Source organism: Eschrichtius robustus, chromosome 1 (genome assembly GCF_028021215.1).
Source record: "Eschrichtius robustus isolate mEscRob2 chromosome 1, mEscRob2.pri, whole genome shotgun sequence".
Lineage (NCBI taxonomy): Eukaryota > Metazoa > Chordata > Mammalia > Artiodactyla > Eschrichtiidae > Eschrichtius > Eschrichtius robustus.
Window position 1 is genome coordinate 82223032 of NC_090824.1, and position 25810 is coordinate 82248841.

At 40.0% G+C, this 25810-nt stretch overlaps 1 protein-coding gene across 4 annotated transcripts in view; it reads left to right on the top strand.

Annotated features, from left to right (window-relative positions):
• FMN1 (formin 1) overlaps positions 1 to 10543 on the top strand; it is a 415982-nt gene extending 405439 nt beyond the window's left edge. For all 4 annotated transcript variants that reach the window (XM_068548761.1, XM_068548771.1, XM_068548781.1 and 1 more), the window contains one exon: positions 1533 to 10543. In XM_068548761.1, the coding sequence (XP_068404862.1) occupies positions 1533 to 1577 (45 nt within the window). In that variant the 3' untranslated portion in view covers positions 1578 to 10543. The remainder of the gene's footprint in view (positions 1 to 1532) is intronic.
• Positions 10544 to 25810: the final 15267 nt, after the last annotated feature.

Sequence of the window (25810 nt, forward strand, 5' to 3'; positions counted from 1 at the left end):
GCTTCTTTATTCTTCACTAGTACTTTTTTGCTTTGCTGGCTGCTTTAAATCCTTTGACCATCTAAGTGGGGTATAAGTTAAAAGTGAGGTTATTTCTATTGACTGACCATGATGTTCTCATCACGACCCCATCAGCAGCCCAATGAATGTTGAGTGAAGTCGATGAGTGAGAAATGGAAAAGTCAGGGCCATACAGCTGGGCCAGGGACAGCCATGGTTAGCTCACAGAGCTCCTACCTGAATGGACACATCCTCTGTGCCCATTTGACCATGTGTTTGTGGCGCTCATTTGTGCATGATCTTCTGTGGGCAGTGGGCTCAACTCTTATTTCTGTCTTCCTGCCTCATTAGACACTGCCCTTTTCCCCAGGCCTCTTATTTGGGCCTCTATCCTAACTTTTACAGCCAAGCTTTATTTTCAGGGGCAGGGAGAATGGACTCAGCCCTGTAGACAAAGGAGAAACAGTGGGTGGACCGTGGCATTCTTTTCTAGGTGACCTCCATGGCGAGCAAGCTCTCAGCTGTGATCCTCTGCTTCTTGGGGTGGTTTATTTTGTCACCTGTTTGTTTTGGTGGAAATTAGGGAAGAGCTCATAAACTGATCCCTGATTCAATTTCACAAGTCAGGCGTGGTATCCAAACTCAGGATGGGTGTTTAAAAATTATCTTAAGTTTACATCTAGGCCAATTTAGTAATTCATTGCATTTTCACATCTCCTAGATCACAAGAAGCTTAGGACCTGTTCTCAAAGGGCATCTCTCTGCATCTGCTCTTTGCAAAGGACTGTACTTGTTCCATCTCTTTTTTAGCCTTCTATTTGTCCACCTTGAAGGCCAGACACACCCATGTGTCTTACTATGCTGAATATATTTACTTCAAAGTCCTAGAAACAGTGAGGGTCTGTGTTTCTGTTCTGTGTACTCTTGTTTATCGTGCCATCAGACTTCCATGTCCTTCCTCATTAGAAGGCTGTCCCTGGGAAGGAAGCTCAGGAAGAACGGAGCAGAGCATCCTTGGCAAAATGGGAGCTTCCGCCATTCTGCAGAGACTAAATCTCGTCATCCTCCATTTTGCATAGGCTCTGTTCAGTCCTGCCAAGTTGGTCATATGCAGACACGCTTGACTTGGAAAGAGTGATTTTTTCATATCCAGACTTCCTAGAAACTATTTCTTGAGCATTCCCTAATGGGAGGAGTCTTTCTTTGAATAACACTACGAAGTTAGGACCTTTGTCACAGAAGATGAGAACAGAACGGAACAGCCTGGCATTGTGAAGGCCGGTGTTTTAGTTGGATATAGTTGGTTGATTAGCTGGTTATTTATTATGTGTGTTTGTGAGGTGATAGGGTGGGAAGGGTAGGAAACTGAGGGTTTCTGGGAAAAAGGATAGAAATCCTCTCATTTCTAGGGCATTCGATACAACGCTATTCGGCATTCTAGACTGACATTTGAGAAATGTACCAAAATTTGAGAAAGATGAAAATTCTTAAAAAGGAGTTATACTAAACTCGATTTTTTTCTCAAACAACAGAAAGAAAGACTGCGTCAGAAGGAAGCCAGTGTGAGCACCAGCTAACACAGAGACACAGGAAAACAATGACGGTGAGACGTAGTGCTCTGCGTGATCCTTTGTAACACCAGCGTTGCAAGAAGTTCTCGAAAGATATGTCACTAAATGTTTATTTTGCTCATCTCTTTCTGAGCACCCCGTGCCTTCTTAAAGAAGTCCCTTGTTAAGCCATAGGAACAATGAAAAACTGAAGAAGTATTTGATAACTGTTTCTTCTAGAGGTCCAAAGTTTGCTCTGTTATGAGACCAGAAGAATTACCAAGATTTTCCAATTTTTTTTTAAAAGCAGAGATTTCAAGCTTTCTAACCCAAACCTGATATATATAAACTTGTGACAGAAGAAGAGAAGGATGTTTTGTGACAGTTGCCTTGAGCAAGTTCAAGCCTTGGTCTTTACATACTGCTGGTTTGATTATTGATCTTAATTTTGATCCTATTGCAGCAAGATCCTGAAGCACCCTTCTCGCCAAAAATGTTGAAACTTACCAAAACTACTTTAAGAGGTCCAAGACTATCTATTTTCCACACTCAAAAAACGGTTATTTTTTCATTGTTTTTTATGTAACAGAACAGAAAATGGAATTATACATGGATGGAGAAGGGGGTTAAACGTGCATGGAGAAGGGGGTTAAATAGCCGTAAAGTTCATCCTGGAGAACAAATTATGATACAGGGAGTTGGCATCAGCCATTTAGCGAGACCCATTCTTTTGTTTTCATATCAGTTCATTGGGGTTTCCTGGACCACTAGGGATTCTCCACCCCTTCTGTCCCAGAAGAAACTGTGATACTTGAGCGGGGACAGACTTGGGGTCAAAAGCACCTGCTTGGACGAGTGACCCAGTATCAATCAGAGCACATCTCACACCTCAAATCATCTATGCGTGGATAACACCTTGTTGACCTACAGCTGAGCTGTACACCGTGTTCTGGGACTGGATGTGGCTGGACCTCTCCCACCAACCCCAGGAGGCAGTTTCTAGACAGGAGAGCAGATGCTACTTGCAGCCCTTTACCATGACCTTGACCGACAGGCATGTGACATATGGTGAAGCAGGGGTTTTTTAATGTCAAAAAAAAAAAAAACACAAAAAACTAAGGGCAGAAAAAGAGTTCTTTACATCAAAATGGGAAGAAGGTGATTACATTGATACTGAACTTTGAGTGGAACATCATACATAGGCAGCTTTTTCTGACCCTGGAAGCCCATGTGACCACTGCCTCTTGAGTCACAGGGAGACCACATTGGACCTCTTTCCTAACATTTTTTCCTTAAGCCACCACTCTTCTAGTCTATCTATCTTGTGAGGAGAGAAGAGAGGAGACTTGGGGTGAACTGAGGTGAGGATCAAAGCCTATCAGGTTTCAGCCTTGAAAGGAGAGAGGCCCAAGCTTTCTCCTCCAGTTGGTGGAGGACCGTCTAGAGATGAGCAGAAACTTTAAAACCCTTCCCCATCCGCCTGCCACGTGTGGCCTGCCCCTTGCCCCACCGTCTTCCCAGGCGCCTGAGTGTCTACCCAGGACATGCCTGCTAGTCATCAGCCCCCCTCAGGGACCCCATAATAGATCTGGCCGATTAAAGCAGCACCATATTCTAATAGAATGCCCATTCGGGGAATCAAGAATGAACAAGCAGGATCAAATCAAGTCATGAAGCCATATTCATGCAGGTGCTAATCACCTTTTCTAACAGTTCAAAAGAAAGGAATATAATAATATGGTGTGTTTTTTTTTCCCCAAAAAAATAAAAGGATGAGACAAGCAAAATAGCAGAGCTGGTAAGAACTTACATGACTAAAAGAAGTTGCTTGTGAGCGAGCTTTTCATACCGCTTTCTTAGATTGTTTCTCTTCATTTTCACTTAATGGTGAAGACGACCTAAGGAATTCCTCGACTTAAAACAAATTCTACTTACAGCTACCCTGTGCTCTGTGACAGTCCTTCTAGTATTATCATACAAAAGAAAAAGCGCCTGTTTTGCCCGTGCCTTGGGAATCAACTTTGAGTTTAGTGAGAACAACAGAAGTCTAGATCCTTAATGGCTCCTTAAAGACTTGATGGGAGAGAACGGCAGGAGGCTCTCAGTGGGGTCCCTGTAGCCCACTTCAGGTCTCTAAATAGGATGCTCACAAGAAAATCACTGGAGGGAAGCAGGACTGTCGCTTTATAACCCTACAAAAACATTGCTCTCAGGGAACCAGTGCTGAAGATTAATGAGTGGAAACACTGAATTTGAGAGTTAGACAAATGCAGCCCAGGTTGGATTTCATCCTAGTGGACGGACTAGAAGTTGGCAGTCAAATACCTATTTCTAAAGAGCAACGTTTGCCTACCTCTGTTGGGGAAACCTAGTGAGTCCAATGTAGTGATAGTGTATCACTACACTAGGCAGGATCCCCATTATTCTCTCCCAGTTTGCATCCTGCATTAGGTATCTGGACACCCTTCCCAAGTCCACACGTGGACTGCATTGTGACAGCACCCTCATTTCTAACTTGACTTGATGCTCGGTAAAGGTTCACAAGACTTTGTTCAAGGTGGGCCATCTAAGACAACCTGGAGGCCCTGAGAACAATCCGTCCAAAATGCAGTTGAGATTGTATTAACTCCAACAGGTGTCACTAAACTTTTCATGGAGAAGTAGTAGTTGGGGTACCACTTAGCAGCTTGGGCACTTCTGGCTGCTCTAAGCACAGCCCTGCCTGCACTAGAGGGACAGTGGCCAGTATTTCTACTCTGCGTTTAACCAGACACTCACACCTGACCTACTAGTCAGACTCGGAGAAACCTTGACTTATAACAACATCACCTCTTCCTAGCCAAGGTTCATTAAATCCGAGGACACAGCAGATAGCAGTTCAGATTCCTGCATGAGTAACTGGCATAATCATCAAGCACACAAGTGTATAATATATGACACGAAAGCATGATATAAACACGTTAGTTAAAAACATAGGCCTGTGAGGTATCAATAATCAAGTGAGGAGAAGGTGTGCTGTATGGTTTTTTAACCCAAGAAGAGGCAGCTTATGGGAGGGGGCGTGGTGAAGGGAAGAGGTGGCCAAGAAGAAATGGATGATATGGTGATGGTTGAGGCCCGGGGGTCACAGGTGATGGACCTGCTGCCCAACAGTTACCTCTTGAATCTTTGGTTGATGTCTGTGATTCCTCTTTAAACATTCATTGCAACTACCTAGGAACTATGAAGAGAGAAGGTCTGAAATCTGGGAAGTAGAATAAGGAAATCCAGTGGTGCTCTTCCATCTTTAAATGTTCTAGCCGAAACAAATTGGCAACGTGGTTGAGGAACTGACTGCCTGATTGGGTGCTGGTCTCTGATCCCCTCTTCTTTCCGGTAAGAATAGTAGAAGCTGCACGCCTGCTCAGCCTCCCTTAGGCACCTCCTTTTCTCATAAGTACTATAAGGAAAGGCATTTCCCTAAATGATAAGCTCCTATGCTGCTGGTGGAGAACCCGGAAGAACTAAAGGAAGGAATAAAACTCTTTGGTGCTATTGGAAACCTCCAGCAAGATGAAGAAGTCATTGGTATAGTCCTTCCAAGACCATGATTGGATGTAGCAAAAGAGACGTAAGTTTATTTTTGGTAAAGATTTGCTTGTTGGACTGGGATTGCACATCTCTCTCTAGATTATACCACTTGTATGGAGGAATTTTCATTTTACTTCTATTCTTGCTTTCTTGGACGTCATATTTTCTCATTTCTATTTCTGCTTCTTTCTTGCCTGGTGTCATTGACGCAGATCATTGCATGCACTAGCACAGCAAACAGCACATAGACAGCCAGTGTAGGAAGGGGAATTAGCAGTACAGACCTGCAGGCTCTTTTCCAGTAACCAGGCTGTAACATTGACATGGGAACCGCTTCATTCCCTGACATTCTAAATTGATCTCTTTTGTACTACTGCACCCTTGCCAAACAAAGATAAAACCAATTTGGGGCTTTCTATGTTAAGGGGAAGGAAGAACTGCACAAAATACAGCTTTTCCCCCCAAAATACCTGATGCAAATATCAAATATCCAATTCTATAAATTAGTTTAAATAGTCTAAAAATTGCTAACAAGAACTCATTAGATTTGAGCTTCATTTTTCTTTGATCCTGCCTGTTCTTATCAGAAAAAAAAAAGACCAAAAGGGGGAAGGGGAAAAAAAGCATTAGCAGATTTAGTAATCCACAAATTAATTAGTTCCTGAATCATACAAAAAAACAAAAAACAGACATATCGTGAAACCCAATGTTATAGAAGTCCTAAGCACATAAGGATTTGAACAGCTGTGAGGGCTGATGAGCATGGACAAAGTAAGAGGTCTTAACTGCCCACCTGAGACTTCAGCCTAAACCAGGCGATTTTTAGAGTGTGAATTCAAGAGAGTGAAGTATTGCTCTGACCAGTTTATTTTCGGAAAAGCCACGTACAAAGAGAAGTAGTAATAATATAGTGAAAGAAGTGCTAGACTACGAAAATGTCCTTTCTCTCGTTCTCTCGTAAAAGCAGTTTATAAATGTATGGAACATCCAGAAGCCCATGAATACCACGCTTCATAGGTTAGGTTTTTACCTTAGGAACACAACCAAAGAGAGTGGATTGAATAAAGAAGTGAATTTTCATTCATGTCAGCTACTTTGTTATCATAAAGAAATCTATAACACAAGAGAAACAAGTCTGTGTGGACAAACTTAACAGTATTTGAAACAAATGGCTAGTGTTTAACCTTTCCAAAATGCAAGTAAGTTGCGGGACCTGCTTCCATTTTCCAGCTATGGAGAGAGATAATCTGGCTGTTTGGAACCTTGTCTATTATTGGTGCAGAAGTCACTTAAAGGCACCTTTTGGAACAGGCCTCAGCAGGTCTGGCTCCTTTAGACTCCCATAACGGTATTTATAAGTCCATGAGTGATTGAATCCAGGCAACACTGGGCTCAGTTACACAGCTGTATGTGACTGAGAGGCTCGTTTTGCGTCATTTCTGCACACCTGTCAGTTGTTGGCACCTTGTTAGAGGCACTTTAGTTTCATAGTTCTTCCTTTCCCCTCCCACGGAGTGGGCAATCCACCAAACCCTCCCAGATCAATGCTTTGCTGAGAAGTAGTAAATTCAAGAGAGTATTAACATGTCACCGTGGAAGCCAGTTCAGTAGCCTTATTTGTTCCAAGACCCTTAATCAACACTGTGATATAAACTTAGCATTTGGGAAATTTGTGTAGTTGACAGCTTACTTGGAAATGTGAAGATATGAAAATGGCAGCAAGTTTACTCTGTCTCTTAAGGCGCCCATGCAGTTTCTACCAGTGAAGAGATTAGGGAAGCAGATCAAGCCTCATTCAGTAGGTTATCCTGTCCTCAATGGAGCTTGAGGACAGGATAACCTCAAGCTATCCTATCCTATCCTCAATTCATTTCTTCTCCACCCCCAGCCCCTCTCCCAACTACCCTGGTGATAAACAGTAACACAGAGGACCTTTTCCTTCTTGTCTTCCCTTCTCTAGTATGATGGTTCACTTCAGTTAGCGCTCAAATGAACTCTGGCATATTATGTCTATAAAGTACTTGTTCATGAATGTCTTCTTCATGCTATAATCTGGGGAAGGCTGATTTAACCTCAATATTTTAAATGAGAGTGGTAGCTAAAGCCATTAATTTATTCTACATTCCATATGCACATATAATTTTCTATTTTTAATCTTCTCTTAAATATACTAAGAATCTCCAGTGTATCTCCTTCTCAGAAAGCTGATTCATAGACTTCTGTGGGCTATTTTTTTTTTTATGCTTTGTGTGAAATCTGATAGCACTGGGCTAGCAAAATGCAAATGAGCCCACAATTTCCCACAGCAATTTGGCCTTCTTCCCCGTGGAGTAAACAACCTTCTACCACCCTTAAGCTGCTTTGTAGGCTGAGCATTTCCCTAGATTCTACCTGTGCAGACACCAAGGGGTTCTTTTGTCTTGGAAGCTGTAAGAATGTCTTAAAAGAGAATGAATTCTTCTCCCCATATATAGTGTGAGCTGCCAACGTGTTGTATTTAGTACATCAAGAAATCTAACGTTTTCAGGCACGCATGCCCAGTGGTTTGTCAACATCTTTGGCAAAGTTGTACGTACTTTCCTTCCTTGTTCTCTTCTAGGGCTTGCTTCCATTCTTGTCTCGTGAAACAAACGTATTTTTGTTTACTCATCTCAGTCAGCTTTCCAAAATGAGAGGCTAGTCGCATAGACCACTGAGTGTAAGGGAAGTTACTCTCCACCGCGCCATGACGTGGATGATAGGTGTATTTAGGAATGCACAGCTTTCTAGGAACTCTTGGGATGGATTCCAAATTCCAGGTTTCTATGAGGTATATAAAAATGGGTATATAGCACACAAAGATTATATACTACTCTTCCCAGTAAGAGACTAAGAGATTCAAAATCTCCATTTTAGATAGGTTTGAGCAAACTATAAGTAGCTTATTTTTTTTCCCTTTCCTCTTGGCAACTTTGTCCCTACCTATAATCTTATTTCTTCAGATCTGACCACCAAGGCATGAAGAAGGTAGTGTCAACCCACTGAGATTGCCCTCTGCATAATCCTCTAAAGATGTTCATTTCCTTTGGAAACAAATCCATGGGTGAGGGGGAAAGTCTAGTGACAATTCTCTCTGCCCAGAGTGACACACATAGGATTCTGGGATCTACCAAAGGGATAGGTCTATGCCAAATATTAATTTTACAATTCTACAATTCTTCAACTTCTCAAGGTGCAAATAATATGACCCTACTGTTAGTAGGATGTATAATCTTTGAAGAATATAAGCATTAAGAAAAAAAGGCCTTCCCTTTAAAGAAACAATTGAAGATATTCTTAAAAAGGCAGAAACTTTTAAAGTTAGAAATTGAATAATTTTTAAGATTCTTTGGAGGAAACATGTCATCGATTCATCATAGTCTTTTCCTTTCACTGGATTTTAATTTAGACTAGCATGGAAGCAGAGTGCCCCTGGACTTGGATTTAGGGAGATCGTGCTTTGGCCTGGAAAAACAGTACCGGCCTGAATGCCCAGAACCTTAACTGAAGTCAGTCAGCATCCTAATAGGAATCAGGCCTAACAGAAATGTAAATTATTTCAAGTCCTTTAGAGTTTAATTTTCTTATCAACACCCTCGACCCTGCTTCCTAAAATTAATTTGATCCATGCAGTTATGTGTCTTCATTTTGCCTTGTGAGATTACAAGCAATGGGGATAATGGAGAAAAACAGGAGACGGGGGAGAAGGAAAATTTGAACGAGGCCAGGGTGCAATGTTTTGCTGATATAATGCATTGTTGGGGAGCTGGTGACCGTTGCCATGGTTGTATCATGGGCAGCCTTTCAGTGGAAGCTCAGGGTATAATACGTATGAGGGCAGTGGGATGGGAGTGCCTAGTATCTCATATTGGTCCGTGCCAGACAATGTTCTGGAAAAGCAGGTACCCCAGTGAGACTGGCCTGTGCTTGTTGAAATAACTCCAATGAATTTCAGATTCATTTCCATGGGGTTGGTTGTCCATGGACCTTCCTATTTCCTCTATGCCTGTTTAAAAGTCATTTTGGCATCAAGCTTCATTTCACTTTTCTCCTTTCAATACTTCTGCATCAGCCTTCCCTTCCTTCACACCCCACAGCGATTTTTTCCCTCACTTTACTTTTACAGTTTCTCCAGGACCCAGCTTTCTCCACCCCTTTCCCCCACAGACACCTGAAAGTCCCCCTGAGCCCTCACTCCCTCCTCTCACACCCTGTGCTCCATCCCCCAGCGCTTTGGACAGGGAGCTCTGCTGTCACCAAGAGAGACACAGCATTGTGACTGCCTCTTGTTAATGTCAGCACCACCTCATCACTTAGGCAAAGAGGGAAAATCCATAAAAGAGATGGAAAATACATTTCTTTTTTTATTCTACTTTATATTTTAAGAAGGTTGAGGAGAGGCATGGTTCCGGTCCTTCTCAATTTCTCAGAGATTTTTACTTTAAAACTGTCTAATTAGGGACCATTCTTTTGATAAACTGTAAATCAGTTCAGGTCACCAACTAGGATGTGTTTTAAGGCTCAAGTGTTGACTCTCAAGTAACTTTTCTGTGCTGCTGGACAAAGTGAATTCTGTGCAAACATTCTGAATCATAGGCTCTTTATCGCCCCTCAATTCTTACTATTACTAATGATTCAAGCATCTTCAGCAATGTGGATCAGGATGTTGACAATTTGTGGTTATTTTCAGATCAACAGTAACTGTTACACTCTTGAAAGCACTTAAAAATAAAGTATAAGCATGTCTTAAATATCAACCGTTTGACCTGGAAAAAAGTTGGCTTTTCTGTTTAATTATTAGACCAAACTGTAGATGTAATCTTAAAGGATTTTAAGCAACAATGAAGACAGTTTGAGAAATGAGAAGGCACTTTAGAGACATGAAACCTTACATTACACGCTCTTGGATATTTTTTAAGGTAATAAGCTAATTGGATTCAGGTATTTTTTTCCCTTTAAATTTTAAAAAATATGTATTTCTAATTTGCATATTTAATTTTGTCAAAGCTGAGAAATGCTCTTTAGTTGAATTTGTAAATGTCATTTGCAAACCAAATGAAGTATTTATTTTTAAAAAGAAAGGGTGAAGGAACCAATATTGATTTGTACATAATGAAAATATATGTGTGTGTGTGTGTATATATATATATATATATGTGTGTATATATATATATATATATATATATATATATATATGTTTTCCTCCTTGACACTACTTGGTCCCCACATCAAGTGTATTTTTGTACATAATATATATTGGTTAGAAAATGTAGATTGTCTATTCAAAGAATTCTATCTCTGTGATAGATTATATTTATCCTAATCTGTTGATGCCTCTGATAATTTAAAAGAGATAGAACTCTATTTTTTTGGAATCTACAGAGAACTGCATTCATGTCTTCCAACTGTAAATATGCTAAGGGAATTTTAATAAATCTTGGTTTCATGTCAGTCTGGTGTGCAGTGCAGATTTGTTTGCAGGAGGCGTTTAAGACAGTATCCTAGCAGTGCTCTAACGTGGAGAATACCAGTCATTTCTAGCTTTCATTACTGCTCAAGGGCAGCATTACTACTGAGGTGCAAGAGCTGGGTCTCAGTAAGTCCATCATTCACACTTCTTTCTCTCCTGTCCACCACACCAACAGTGCGTAAGCTAGCTAGGCATTCAAGGCTAACACCAAACAGACAAACCCAGCCAAGCATGGTCTCAGCTGTACTGACCCAGAAGCAACACTGCTTGAACATAAATTGCCCAAGGTGGAGGTGTGGGGTGGAGAGCCACAAGGACTGGTGACTTCATGTTATGGGATGGTAAATGATAAGAGGAGGGAAACGGAACAGAAATAGAATTGTGTTGTATTCTAACACTGAGCACAAGGTACAAGTTCTTTTCAAGCAATGGTAAGAAACATGCAGGTATCTATGAAAAAACTAAAAGACTTTCAGCAAAACACTCCTCTGTGAAACAGAAGTGGGATTGTGTGTTTTTTTTTAATTGATTCATTTGTTCAGTATTCCTGAATGCCATGCACTCTTGAGTTCTAGAAGTTTGCTGAAACATGCCTCAGTGGGTACAGATAGACTTAAGGAACAGACATAGTTATTATCTGGGGAGACATTTTATCACTAGGCAATCTTTTAAAATCAGAGTCATAGAGCTGCAAAAATCTTCAGACACTGGATAAAAATCTCCATTTCACAGAGTGGAAACTACTGAAATTCAAGGGACGTGCTGAAAGTTACGCTCAATGTTAGTAAGTACATCAAGGCTAGAATCCAGATCTCTTGACCCCGGATCTCTTGACCCCAAGGCGAAAGCCCTTCCCAGTGCTCAACTCATTCATCACGTTGAACTCGTTTCTTCAAAAGACTCCTTTATGGAGAAATGTTCTAGAACTGTTGTTTGGAAAGTACGGTCCAAATGCTCCTAAGGGTTTGTAGAAACCATCATTAGAGTTGTGCTCTGAATTAAAGCACCTAGGAGAGGGTGGAGGCTTGTGTAGCATGAGGGCCTAGGAAAAATATTCCACCTTAGGAAGAATCTCCTCTTTGATTTAACAGAGATTTACTCTCCCTTGCTGAGCATAGTGATGATACCTGTTGAATTTTAAGTATATATGCTGATGGTCCAACTAACGGGCCATAAATTCCTGAGATTAAATATTCCCCTTTAGACTCTACCTGCCTACTTTCACCTGGATATGATGTATTCATGGAAATAAGACTTTAAAGTTGGCCTGCACCAGCCATGCCTCCTTGTATGCCTCCAAGTCTTTCTCCAAGTAACGTTTGCTTCATGCCCATCATTGCGTGAAGATGAAAGGTATGCAGTAAGATAAGGTAACTTTATAGTTATCAACTGCTACATAACAAAATACCCCCAAATTTGGTGTTGATTAAACAATAATCACTGATTTTTCATGGTTTTTGTTAGTTTGAGAGGAACTCAACCGGACAGTTCTCCCTTGGAGTCGCATATGGTTTTAGTGCTATATCCACTGGGTATGCAGTCACCTGGATGGCTGGAACATGGACCTCTAAGGTGGCTGACTCACTTGGCTGGCAAGTTGTTGCTGCCCTCTAGGCCGGGGGTCTCAGTGCTTCTCTCTTCACAGGTCTGCTTGAGTGATCCAAGGTGAAACATGTAATGCTTTTTTTGACCAAGGCCTAAAAGTCACTTTCATCGTATACTATTGGTTGTATTTACGAAGTTCTGCCCCAGTTGAAGGAATGGGGAAGAAGAACCCACCTCCTGATGAAGGAATGTCAAAACCATATTGTAGGAAGAGCATGTAAGATGAGAAATATATTGGTGCACCTATCTTTGGATAATACAATCTGTCTCTGTGACTTGCCCTGTTCTTTCCATCTGGTTTGGTTCTTATTTTTGTTATAAAACTAAATTTTAGATTTTTTTCAAACTTTTCCCTACTTGTTTTCCCCAAATCTTCCTTCCCTCTGCCTGCATATTAGAGCACAGAAATGTTTGTCTTGTTCCCCTGAATGCAGGCATTCTTTTTTATTATTATTGAAGTATAGTTGATTTGCAATATCATATTAGTTTCAGGTGTATGGCATAGTGATTCAGTATTTTTGCAGATTATATTATAGGTTATGACAAGATAATGTGTAATACCTTAAATCCTTTTTGCTTATCTATTTTATATACAACAGTTTGTTCATTCCATACCCTAATTTGTCCCTCCCCCACCTTCCTTTTCCTCTTTGGTAACCACAAGTTTGTTTTCTATGTTTGTGAGTCTCTTTCTGTTTTGTATATACATTTATTTGTATTATTTTTTAGATTCCACATATAAGTGATGTCATACAGTATTTGTCTTTCTCTAGCAGACTTAACTTCACTAAGCATAATATTCTCTAGGTCCATCTACGTTGCTGCAAATGGCAATATTTCATTCTTTTATGGCTGAATAATATTCCATTGTGTGCAGTATTATTTAATCCAGTCATCTGCTGACGGGCACTTGGGTTGCTTCTCTGTCTTGGCTATTGTAAATAGTGCTGCTATGAACATTGGGGTGCATGTACCTTTTCAAATTAGAGTTTTCATTTTTTCCTGATATATACCCAGGAGTGGGATTGCTGGATCATACGGCAGTTCTCTTTTTAGGTTTTTAAGGAACCTCCATACTGTTTTCCACAGCGGCTGCACCAATTTACATTCCCACCAACAGTGTAGGATACGAGGGTTCCCTTTTCTCCACACCCTCCCCAACATCTGTTATTTGCAGACTGCTTGATGATAGCCATTCTGACCAGTGTGAGGTGATATGTTGCTGTTGCTTTGATTTGCATTTTTCTCAAAATTAGCAATGTTGAGCATTTTTTCATGTACCCGTTAACCATCTGTATGTCTTTTTTTGAAAAATGTCTATTCAAGTCTTAGGCCCATTTTTGATTAGAATTTTTTGTTAATATTGAGTTGTATGATCTGTTTGTATATTTTGGATATTAGTCCCTTGTCAGTCACATTATTTGCAAATATTTTCTCCCATTTTGTAGGTTGTCTTTTCATTTTATTGAAGGTTTCCTTTGCTGTGCAAAAACTTTTAAGTTTGATTAGGTTCCAGTTGTTTATTTTTGCTTTTATTTCTTTTGCCTTAGGAGACCGATCCAAGAATATATTGCTACAATTTTATGTCAAAGAGGGTTTAGCCTGTGTTCTCTTCTAGGAGTTTTAGGTTTCAGTTCTTCCATTTAGGTCTTTAAACCATTTTGAGTTTATTTTTATATATGGTGTGAGGGAATGTTTTAATTTCATTGCTTTACATGTGGCTGTTCAGTTTTCCCAACACCACTAGTTAAAGAGACTGTCTTTTCTCCATTGTATATTCTTGCCTCCTTTGTCATAGATTAACTGACCACAGATTCATGGGTTTATTTCTGTGCTATTCTGTTCCATTAATCTATGTGTCTGTTTTTGTGCCAATACCACACTGTTTGAATTTCTGTAGATTTATAGTATAGTCTAAAGTCTGGGAGCTTTGTTCTTTTTTCTCGGGGTTGCTTTGGCAATTTGGGGTCTCTTGTGATTCCATATAAATTTTAGGATTATTTGTTCTAGTTCTGTGAAAAATGTCCTGGGTACTTTGATAGAGATTGCATTAAATCTGTAGATTGTTTTGAGTAGTATGGCCATTTTAATACTATTAATTTTTCCAATCCAAGAGCACAGGATATCTTTCAATTTCTTCATCCATTTCTTTGAATCATCTTCAATCTCCTTCATCAATGTTTTATAGTTTTCAGCATATAAGTCTTTCACCCCTTTGGTTAAGTTTATTCCTAGGTATTTTATTTTAATGATGCGATTTTAAATGGGATTTATTAGTGTATAGAAATGCAACAGATTTCTGTGTATTAATCTTGTATCCTGCAACCTTGCTGAATTTATTAGTTCTAGTAGTTCTGGGGTGGAGACTGTAGGGTTCTCTATACAGAGTATCATGTCATCTGCAAATAGTGACAGTTTTACCTCTTCCCTTCCACTTTGGATACCTTTTCTTTTTCTTGGCTGATTGCTGTGACTCGGAGTTCCAATACTATGTTAAATAGAAGTGGCATGAGTGGGCATCCTTGTCTTGTGTCCCTGAATTTAGCAGGAATGCTTTCAGCTTTTCACCACTGAGTGTGGCTGGCAGTTTGTCATAAATGGCCTTTATTATATTGAGATGTGTTCCCTCTATACCCACTTTGATGAGAGTTTTTATCATGAATGATGTTGAATTTTGTCAAATGCTTTGTCTGCATCTGTTGACATGATCATTTTTGTCTTTCCTTTTGTTAATGTGGTGTATCACATTCATTGATTTGCATATGATGAACCGTCCTTGTGACCCTGGAATAAATCCCACTTGATCATGGTATACGATCCTCCTTATGTATTGTTGGATTTGGTTTGCTAATATTTTATTGAGGATTTTTGCATCTATATTCATCAACGATATTGGCCTATAATTTTCTTTTTTTATAGTGTCTTTGGTTTTGATATCAGGGTGATGGTGGCCTCGTAGAATGGGCTTGGGAGTGTTCTCTCCTCTTCAGTTTTTTGGAATAGTTTGAGAAGGATAGGTATAAGTTCTTCTTTATATGTTTGGTAGAATTCCCTGGTGAAGCCATCCAGCCCTGAACTTTTGTTTGCAGGAAGGTTTTAAATTAAACATTCTATTTAACTTCTAGTGATCAGTCTGTTCAAACTGTCTGTTTCTTCTTGACTCGGTCTTAGCAAGCTCCATGTTTTAGAAATGTGTCCATTTCTTCTAGATTGTCCAATTTGTTGGCATATAACTGTAGTATTCTCTTGTGATCTTTTTATATCTCTGTGGTATCAGTTGTTATTTCTCCTATTTCTTATTTTATTTGGGTCTTCTCTCCTTTCTTCTTGGTGACCCTGGCTAAAGGTGTATCAATTTTGTTTAGCTTTTCAAAAAACCAGCTCTTGGTTTCATTGATCTTTTCTACTGGTTTTTTTTTTTTTTTTTTGAATAACTATTTATTTCCTCTCTGATCTTTATTATTTCCTTCCCTCTGCTGACTTTGGGCTTTGTTCTTCTTTTTCTAATTATTTTATCAATAGGTGGTAGTTAGGTTGTTTTTTTATCTTGTTTCTTGAGGAAGACCTGTGTAGCAATGAGCTTCCCTCTTAGAATTGCTTTTGCTGCATCCCCATAGATTTGTAAAGCTGTGTTTTCTTTTTCATTTGTCTCAAGATATTTTCTGATTTCCTCTTTAATTTCATCATTGACCCATTGGTTTTTTTAGTAGCATGTTGTTTAGTCTCCGCATGTTTGTTCTCTTCCCGTTTTTCTTCTGTAGTTGATTTCTCATTTTATACTGTTGTGGTCAGAAAAGATGCTTGACATAATTTCTCTTAAATTTGTTGAGGCTTGTTTTGAGACCATTCCATGGGCACTTGAAAAGAATGCATTCTGCTTTTTTAGGATGTAGTGTCCTGTAGATCAACTAAGTCCTACTGGTCTATTGTGTCATTCAGGACCTCTGTTGCCTTATTGATTTTCTCTCTGGAGGATCTGTCCATTAATGTCAGTGGGGTGTTGAAGTCTCCTACCATTATTGTATTCCCATTGATGTCTCCCTTTATGTCTGTTAGTACTTGCTTTATATATTTAGGTGCTCCTGTACTGGGTGCGTATGTTAACGAGTGTAATATCCTCTTCTCGTATTGATTCCTTTATCATTATATAATGCCCTTTTTTGGTATAGCCTTTGTTTTACAGTTTTTTCTGATATGAGTATTGCTACCTCTGCTTTTTTGTCATTTCCATTTGCATGAAGTATCTTTTTCCATCCCCTCACTTTCAATCTGTGTCTTTTGCCCTGAAGTGAGTCTCCTGTAGACAGCGTATCGAAGGGTCTTGTTTTCAATCCAATCAGCCACCCTGTGTCTTTTGACTGGAGTATTTAGTCCATTGACATTTAAAATGATTAACAGGTATGTACTTATTGCCATTTTATGTCTTGTTTTCTAGTTCTTTTTGTTGTTCTTTTTGTTTTCCCCATTGAGGTTTGATGCTTTTCTTTTGTATTATGCTTGCATTCCTTTCTTTTTGGTTTTTGTGTGTCTATTGTAGGTTTTTGACTTGTGGTTACCATGAGATTCATATAGCTGACACATAACTATATCCACTTGCTTTAAACTGATAGTCATTTAAGTTCGAACACATTCTAAAAGATCTACATTTTATGGTTTTGAGGTCCTATTTTACATCTTCATGCTTATCGCTTTACTGTTTATTGTAGTTATAGTCACTTTTACAATTTTTTTTGTTTTTTAATCCACACACTGGCTTGTTTAAGTGATCTCCAATCCTTACTATATTTTTGCCTTTCCTATTGGGAGTTTCCCTTTTCTATAGATTCTTGCTTCTTTTCCATTTAGAGAAGACCCTTCAACATTTTCTCCAGGGTAGGATTTGCTGAAATCTTTGCTTGTCTGAGAAATTCTTTATCTATCTTCTATTCTAAATCATAATCTTGCTGGTTAGAGTATCCTAGGTTACAGGTTTTTCCCTTTCAGAACTTTGAATATATCATGCCACTCCCTTCTGGCCTGCAAAGTTTCTGCAGAGAAATCAGCTGAGAGCCTTATGAGGGTTCCCGTGTAAATGAATTTTTCTCTTGCTGCCTTCAGGATCCTCTGTCTTTAACTTTTGCCATTTTAATTATGATATGTTTTGGTGTGGGTCTGTTTGGAACCCTCTGTGCTTCCTATACCTGGAAATTCATTTCCTTCTTTGGGTTTGGGAAGTTTTCAGCCATAATTTCTTCAAATGCATTTTCAATTCCCTTCTCTCTCTCTTCTCCTTCTGGAACCCCTATTATGCATAGGTTGGCACATTTTATATTATCCCATAGACCTTGTATGTTGTCTTTCTTTGGTCTGTCTGCTATTCTGATTGTGTAATTCCCATTTTTCTATCTTCCACATCACTTACATATTCTTTTGTGTTATTTAGTTAGCTATTCATTGCTTCTAGATTGCTTTTTATCTCAGAAATTGAATTATCTATTTTTGATTGGGTCATCTACAGTTTCTAGTTCCTTGTTAAAATTATGTGGGTTTATTTTGATAATCTTTTTAAAATCAATTAGCATTTTTTAAACCAACATTTGTAAGTCAGTATCTGGAAGACTGTTTGTTTCATTATTTTTCAGGGTTTTTTTCTCTTGCTTTTTCAGTTGGGTCTGATTCTTCTGCCTTTTCATTTTACTTAACTTTCTCTGTCTCTATGAATGTAGGTGAAACAGTTACCTATTGTGTGGAAGGGTTTTTGGTTTTTTATGTGGGAGCATTCCTAGGTAGACTGTGTGTGCCTACTATCTTTGGTGTGAGGGCTGGATTGGTTGTGAATGCCAGCCCTGTCTTTCCTCAGGTGTGCTGGCCACTATCGCCTTGATAGAGGGTGTGGTTGGTGTAAGAAAGGCTAAAGCCTACATAGGGTATGAAGTGGGACTTCCTCTCTACTCCATGGCTGTTGCCATGTCAGGAGTGGGGTCTGCTCCCCAGTTGCTGGAACAGAAGTCCTGACAGTTGGGCTCAAGCAGCCTCTGTTCCCTTTAATGTATGTTTTTCCTTGTTCCTGCCCTGGGGCCTTTGCCCCAAAGGAAGGAGGGGAGTGGTGAAGTGAGGCTCATGTGCTCACAGAGGTCGGATGCACTCCCTTTGTAAGCATCTGTGGCTCTGCTCAGAATCAGCCCACAGTGGCATCCTTTCCCCTTCTGTGGTCGGCCCAGATCTACTGTCAGTCAGGTTGTGGCATGCAGTGGGCCGAACCAGAGCATTTGTTAGGCTAAGAGTGGGGGTCGGGGTGTTGTGGTTGCAGGAATTAAAGTGGCTGTGCTGCCATCAGAGGTCTGGGCTGCTTCTGGGGTACTGTTTGAGCAAGCACCAACACCAGCCGCCCCACCTGAACCACACCTCAAGTCCCCTTTCCATCCCTAGATCGAGTCTTTTCTGCCTCAGATCCAGGGCAAAGCTGTGGCATGGAGTGGGTGTGGGCCATGAAAACTCTGCTGGGAGTGGGGACTGTGGTGTGCTGCCCTCGGAGGTCTGCACTGCTTAGATGGCACTGCCTGAGCATATACCAACAATGGTCGTCACTGCCGCCCCATCTGGACCACACGCCAGGTCCCCTGGCCGTCTCTGCATCACTAGATTGCGTCTTTTCCCAGGACCTTAGATCCTGGGCCAAGCCGTGATGTGCAGTAAGTGGGGCTGGGGTGGTCACCCCACCCGGACTGGGGAGTGTGGCGAGGTGGCAGGTGCCAGTGCAGTGTTCTCACCGCCCTGTTGGTAAGCCAGCACACTCACACTCTTCAAGTGGAGTCTAGGCTTCTCCAGTCCTTCTGTCTGTCCCACAGCATACTGCAGCAGCCATGGGGGCTTGCTTCCTCACAAAGGACAGGGATGCCCAGTCGTGGCTCAACCTACTCGCTCCCCAGGGTGAGGGTCTGCCCCTGGGATCTTCCTTTTTCTCTAAGTCTTCTCCCAGGGGCACGGGTCCCAACCTACTGGTTTTTTCCCCCTACCCTACCTGGTCACGAGGAAATCTTTCTTGCAGCATTGGCTGTACAGAATTTCTGCTGGTTTCCAGTTTTCCATAAGAACTGTTCCACATATAGATGTATTTTTGAGGTACTGGGGGGGTAGGGGAGGTGAGCTCCACCATCTTGATCCCCCTCCCCACGCATTCTTTACCTTTAAAGAAAATGAGGAGATCCTAACTGGGAGACTTTGTAAACACTGGTGGAGAAAAGGAATCAAAGGTGAGCCTAGAAATTTACTCCAAAAGCATAAGCCTGCATTTTCTATTACAGTAGTAGAGATGCTGACCCCTGCTGAAGCTGTGTCTTAGCAAGTAAATGAAATCACTTTTTCAGTTGCTAGAATAGAGCTCTGACTCTTATAATAGTATGTAGGTATTAACACAATGGAATATTATTCAGCCTTTAAAAGGAAGGAAATTCTGACAGACATGCTGCAGCATGGATGAATGCTCAAACCCAAGATGTAAGTGTTCTTCAGTCACAGAAAAACAAATAGCATATGATTCCACTTACATGAAATACATATAGAAGTCAAATTCATAGAGAAAGAAAGTACAGAATGATGGTTGCCAGGCAGCTGATTGGGGCAGGGGAGGGAATGGGAGTAGTTGTTCAATGGATATGGAATTTTAGTTTGGGAAGATGGAAACATTCTGGAAATGAAAAGTGACAATGGTTGCACTATATGAATATACTTAGTGCCACAGAACTATACATTTACAAGTTGTTAAAATGATAAGTTTTATGTATATTTTACAATGATGAAAACTAATGCTTGGAGAAGTTGTTAAATTTCCCATGTAATTTTAAGTGGAGAAACCAGAATTCAGACACTCCAGAGAAACACTCTCAGCCACTATCCTGTCTCTAAAATCAGAGATAGAATTAGCTGATTCAGGAAAAAGGGGGATGTGTAGACAGATTATAAGACATCACTGCTCTTTCAAACTTGACAAGAAAGTAACGTATCTAACCGAAGAGTATTAGAGCCAACAGCACTTCTGTAAAAGCCAAAGAAACTAACTGAACGGTGCTGTATATATAACCTTCAAGGAACTGTTAATAGCCACCTTCTGGAATTTCTTAATTCTATAGATGCGATGAAGTAGGATATAACAGAAGGCAAAAATGAATAGGAGTTGGTGAGAACCGCATGAGGAATACTGTGAGATGAAGAAAAGTGGCCATCTAATCTACCTCTGAGTAGTTACCCTGAAGTAACCTTGCAATGAATCAGTCTGGAAATATATCTGACAAGGTTCAAGTGTCCTAGCCACAGAAAAGACTGTTTAAACAAACTGGATCATACAGTGCTAGAACTTCCCAGAGTCTTCTACCAATATTGTGGTATGTCCACTGCTTGATTTGAGGCCAAACTGAGATCCCATTGGACCTCATTTAGAGTAATTTCGAAGATATTTGCTAGTGAAATTAAATCCTCCTGTTCAGAGTATTTGTTTGTTAGTGAAAGAACCACAAATGAATAAACGATTGTACTCAGTTTTCTTATGCTGGCCAGAACCAGAAGTACAAAGAAAATGCCCTTACTCATACTTCAGGTTCTAGAAGACATCAAAAGTTATCAAATTATCCATTACTTTATCTGATCTTCCAAGACTTCAGCCTAGTTCCAAATAATAGAATGGTTTAGCCACCTTTGAGGGATTATTTAATTTAAGGGAATGTGTCCCACAGATGAATGTGGGCCTAAGAAGCAGAGTGTGCTAACCTAGAAAGTCAGCACACCCCTGCTTTTCAGCTCCTACTTCTGATTTGTGTGACAGGTCAGAGACCATTGTCCCCATAAGGCTCTCCCAGTGGCCATTTTACAGTCTCACCAAAGAGGCCCTTTCTGATATGAGTCCTTCTTTTCACTGGATCCCCACCTAAGACTCAATGGTAACTTAGATGATCTTTTAATACATATTTTAATCTACAGGCCCCCAAATGAGAAGTCATGACCCTAAGAAACCTGTAGGAGCAGCAAAGCATAAGAAAAAAAAAAAAATCATTGGCTTTAAGGTTAGACTCAATCTTCTATCACAGCTCTGCCACCTACTAACCTGATGCAAGTTACAGCATGCTAAACCTCAGACCCTCCTCTAAAAATGGAGATTAAAAAAATCTCTAACTGCCTAAGTTTGTCAAGGGTAAAATGAAATAATGCAGAAATTCTTGATACAAAATAAATATTTCCTTCTCTCATAAGAAGGATCAGTATTGCTTTTGCTCCTCTTGGGACCATCCCCTCTTGAACTTCACAATAGGAAAAAAAAATTGTCCCATCTCCTCAACCCAAGCTTTGTCAGTGCCTTACCTAGTTTGCGCTTGAGTGGATTCATTTTGGCCCTTCCCATTCCTCTAGAGGGGACACATTTCTTCAGTTCTAGTTATCCCACGACAGTATAGTTAGTTACATGAACTAGGTGCTTTTTAGGATCCCCAGTTATAAATCCCAGAGAGTTGAGGATTCTTTGAGCAGCTATCATAGAAAGCACCCTATAAGCCCTTGTCTTCAAGACCTACAATATACCAAGAAGGAAACACTCCTTGAGTGAAAATGGCTGGGCATTTATAGTCAACACTCAATCTTTGAGACTTGGTCATTAAAGTTTAGAACTGAAGACCAATTTGTAAAACATACTTCAAAATAAATGTCTCCATAGTAAAAAGGGTCCTGGTGTGGCAAAGAAAAAGAGCCTCTATTACGTGGCAGAATGGCCCATGTGAGAACCATGCAGTACAGATAGGACTTACCTGCAACTATGGGTATAGGGATTCTAAACACATGGCAGGGTGCTCTCCAGGCAGCAGGAATGGGTGTGTGCATATACATCCCCATGTCAAATTTGGATCTAGTCTCCACTGAAGACAACTGTAAAAGTGGGATAATACTCTAATTAGGGGGACAAAAGTAGAGATCAGGGACTACTATGTTTAAACCTGATTAAATTCCCTTGTTTGGGGTTAAGATGGCGGTTTAAGTACTAGGGGATATTTGGCAATATCTGGAGGCATTTTAACTGGGAAGAAGTGTCATGGGTGTCTAGTGGGAAGAGGCTAAGATACTACTAAACATCCTGTAAAACAGGACGTGCTCTCACAATGAAGAATTATCCAGCTTGAAATGCCAATAGTGCCAAGGTAAGATAACACCAGATTGCTAGTGCTGTCGAGTGCCTGGAATATATTCTTTCTGAAGAATATCATCCTAGATGTGTAGAAACAAACCCACTTTAAAAATAAAGTCTTGTCACACAAGGATAAACAAGCTTATGAGGAGACAGTCGTGCGTGAGAATCAGAAAAACTGTCAGTAGAAGCAAATATGCAGAGGGTCCAGATATTGGGACTATAAGCTTAGTATGTTCAAGAAGTAAAAATAAGATGGCCAACGTTTCCAAGGAGCTGAAAAACCACAAAAAATTACAGAGCAGAATTGGTGAAGAAAAAAAATACTAGAACTGAAAAATATAATAGTCCCAATTAAGAATGAAATGGATGGGTTTAATAGCAAATTAGAAGTAATTTAATAGAGGATTGGTGAACTGGAAGGCAAGTCAGAAAGAAATATTCAAAATAAAACTCAGAGATGAAACACTGACAATAAGCTAAGAAGAAGTAGAGGACACAGTAAGAACAGAAGTAACAGCAATATTGGAGTTAATGACAGAATTTTCCAAAGTTCAAAATATGAACCACCAGATCCAAGAAGGTCTAAGAAACCAAAGCAATACAAATTAAAAGCAATCTATTCCTAGACACATCATAATAAACTTCAGAAAATTTTTTTAAATCTTAAAAGCACCCAGAGGAAAAAAGGCATTCAAACCAAAGGGTCATTACAGTAGGATGGTACAACAGTCCCCCCTTATTTGCAGGGGATATGTTCCAAGACCCCCACTGGATGCCTGAAACCATGGATAGGACCAAGCCCTATATACACACGATGCTTTTTCCTCTACACACCTATGATGAATTTTAATTTATGAATTAGGCACAGTAAGAGTAGCAGTAATAAAAATAGCGAAGTTATAATATACTGTGATAAAAATTATGCAAATGTAGTCTATTTCTCCCTCAAAATATCTTACTGTACTATACTTACCCTTCTTGTGATGACGTGAGATGATACAATGCCTTCAGGATGAGATAAGGTGAAGTGGGGTGAAAAGTCAAAGGGAATATCATCTGCTTCCGGTGATCCTGGATCACTGATCCATGACAACGTTGATGGTTGGAGATCCTGAGCAAAATGGAACTGGACAGTGTGAGATTAATGTGCTACTCAGAACAGTGCCAAATTTAAAACTTATGATTTGCTTATTTCTGGAACTTTGTTTAATATTTTCTGAACATGGTGTGCTGAGGGTAACTGAAACTGTGGAAAAGTCGAACCACAGATGAGGGGGTATTACTATAGATTTAAACTCACATCAGTAATTATATTGGATAAATAGATTTACCCCATTTAAATTCTGTCAGCTGAATTTCTTGGGAAAAAAAACAATAGCCCTTGTAGTTATTGACAAGATATATAAGGATTCCGAAAGGGTGAAAGTCAAAGGATGTTAAAGCGCACAAATATATCACTTAAAGTTTTAGGAATTAGGCTGACAGCTAATCTCTCAAGCAAAACCACAAAATCCAAAAAGTAAGGACATGCTCTATTCGGTATTCAAAAAAACATGAGAACTTTCACTAGAAGCCCTGCCCTAAAATTGGTGAAGCTATATTAGTATCCTTCAAAGGATACTTTAAGGTGACGAGCATTACTGTAGATTAAAACGGACACTTCACAATGATCAAAGGCTTGACTTACCAGGAAAATAAGACAATTTTAAATTTTATTCCTCTAATGACACAGGCTCAGAATATTTAAAGGAAAGGAGAAATAGACAAATTCACACGTTGTGGGAATAACTGATACAACACAGAAGAAATAACATTTGAATAAAACATTTTCAAAGACTGATTGATGTATTGGGTCATAAGGCAACTTTCAAAAGCTACTGAATCTACTGAATATACTTTGTGAGAATGCAAACTGAAAAATAAATTAAGCTAGAATATTTATTTCCATCAATGTAGAAATTCACTTCTAAATAACCAGCAGGTAAAGAAATCATGATTGAAATTAGAAACTATTTTGAGCTGAAAATTTCATGAAAAAAACTTGTGGACTGTAGCAAAATCAGTACATACATATTTAAGATTTTAACTTTTAAATACAACAGACAGATGAATATTAATGAGCTAATATCCATCAAGAGATTAGGAAAATGGTGAATAAAATTTAAAGGGTTAAAATATTAAAGCCAAAATTTGATTCTTTAAAATGTCTAATCAACTTTTTAAACTTTTGACAAGACTGAATCAAATCAGAGAGGGACAGACAAGTAACCAATATCAAGAACGAAAGAAGGGACATGGTATATCACTACGGAGGCTGTAGAAGTTGAGAGAATTATTTAAAAACTATACCAATATATTTTAAAACATAAGTAAAATGGAAAATTTAATATCCAATAACCAAAACTGAGAATAAAATATCTGAATTTTTAAAATTAAAAAAATTTGAACATAATTAGAAGTCCAAACTCAAAGCTTTCACTAGCAACAACAGTTTAAGGAGAATACCAGTCTTCCAGAGAATAAAGAAAGAAGACCAAGATTGACCAGGATGACAGAGTAGAAGACCCTGAGCTCACCTCTGGTCAAGGACGTACCAAAATTATAACTATTTACAGAACCACCACCCATGAAAAAGACTAGAACCTACCAGAAAAGATCTTATACAACTAAAGATATAAAGAAAGAGCCCAGACAAGATGAGTTAGGAAGGGCTGACTCATGGTATAGTCAAGTCCTATATACTCGGGTAGGTGACCCACAAACAGAAAAGTTACAATTGCAGAGGTTCTCTCCAAGGAGTGAGGGGTCTGAGCCCCACATCGAGCTCCCCAGCCCAGGGCTCCTACACCAGGAAGACAAGCCCCCAGAATGTTTGGCTTTGAAGGCCAGTGGGGCTTATTACTCTGGGAGTCCCAGAGGGCTGAAAGAAAGACTCCACTCTTTAAGGGTACACACAAAAACCTCACACATTTAGGGACCCAGGAAAGCAGTAGTAATTTGAAATGAGCCCCAATAGACCTACCTGCTGATCTTTGAGAGCCTCCTGGAGAAGCAGGAGGGAAACGAAGCTCGCCCAGGGGACACAGACATTGGTGGCAGCCATTTGGGGGAGCTTGTTCTACTACGTGGACATTGGTGCTGGGAAGCATCACTCTGGAATCCTCCCTCTAGCCTATTAGCCTCAGAACCCAGCCTTGCCCCTTCCCAACAGCCTGTAGGCAGCAGGGCAGGGGCCTGGCCCCAGGAGACAGTAGCCCCACAGCTTGCAGACCTAACCCACCCACCAGCAAGCCAGCACTAGCCCTGGGACCAACCACCAGCAGGCCAACACAAGCTTCAGGACACCCTGGACCCTGTAGGCAGCTATGTCCAGGAATCAGCCCTACCCACCAGCAGATTAACACCAGCTCTGGGTCCCCTGAGCCCTACACCTAAACCCCAAGACCCAGT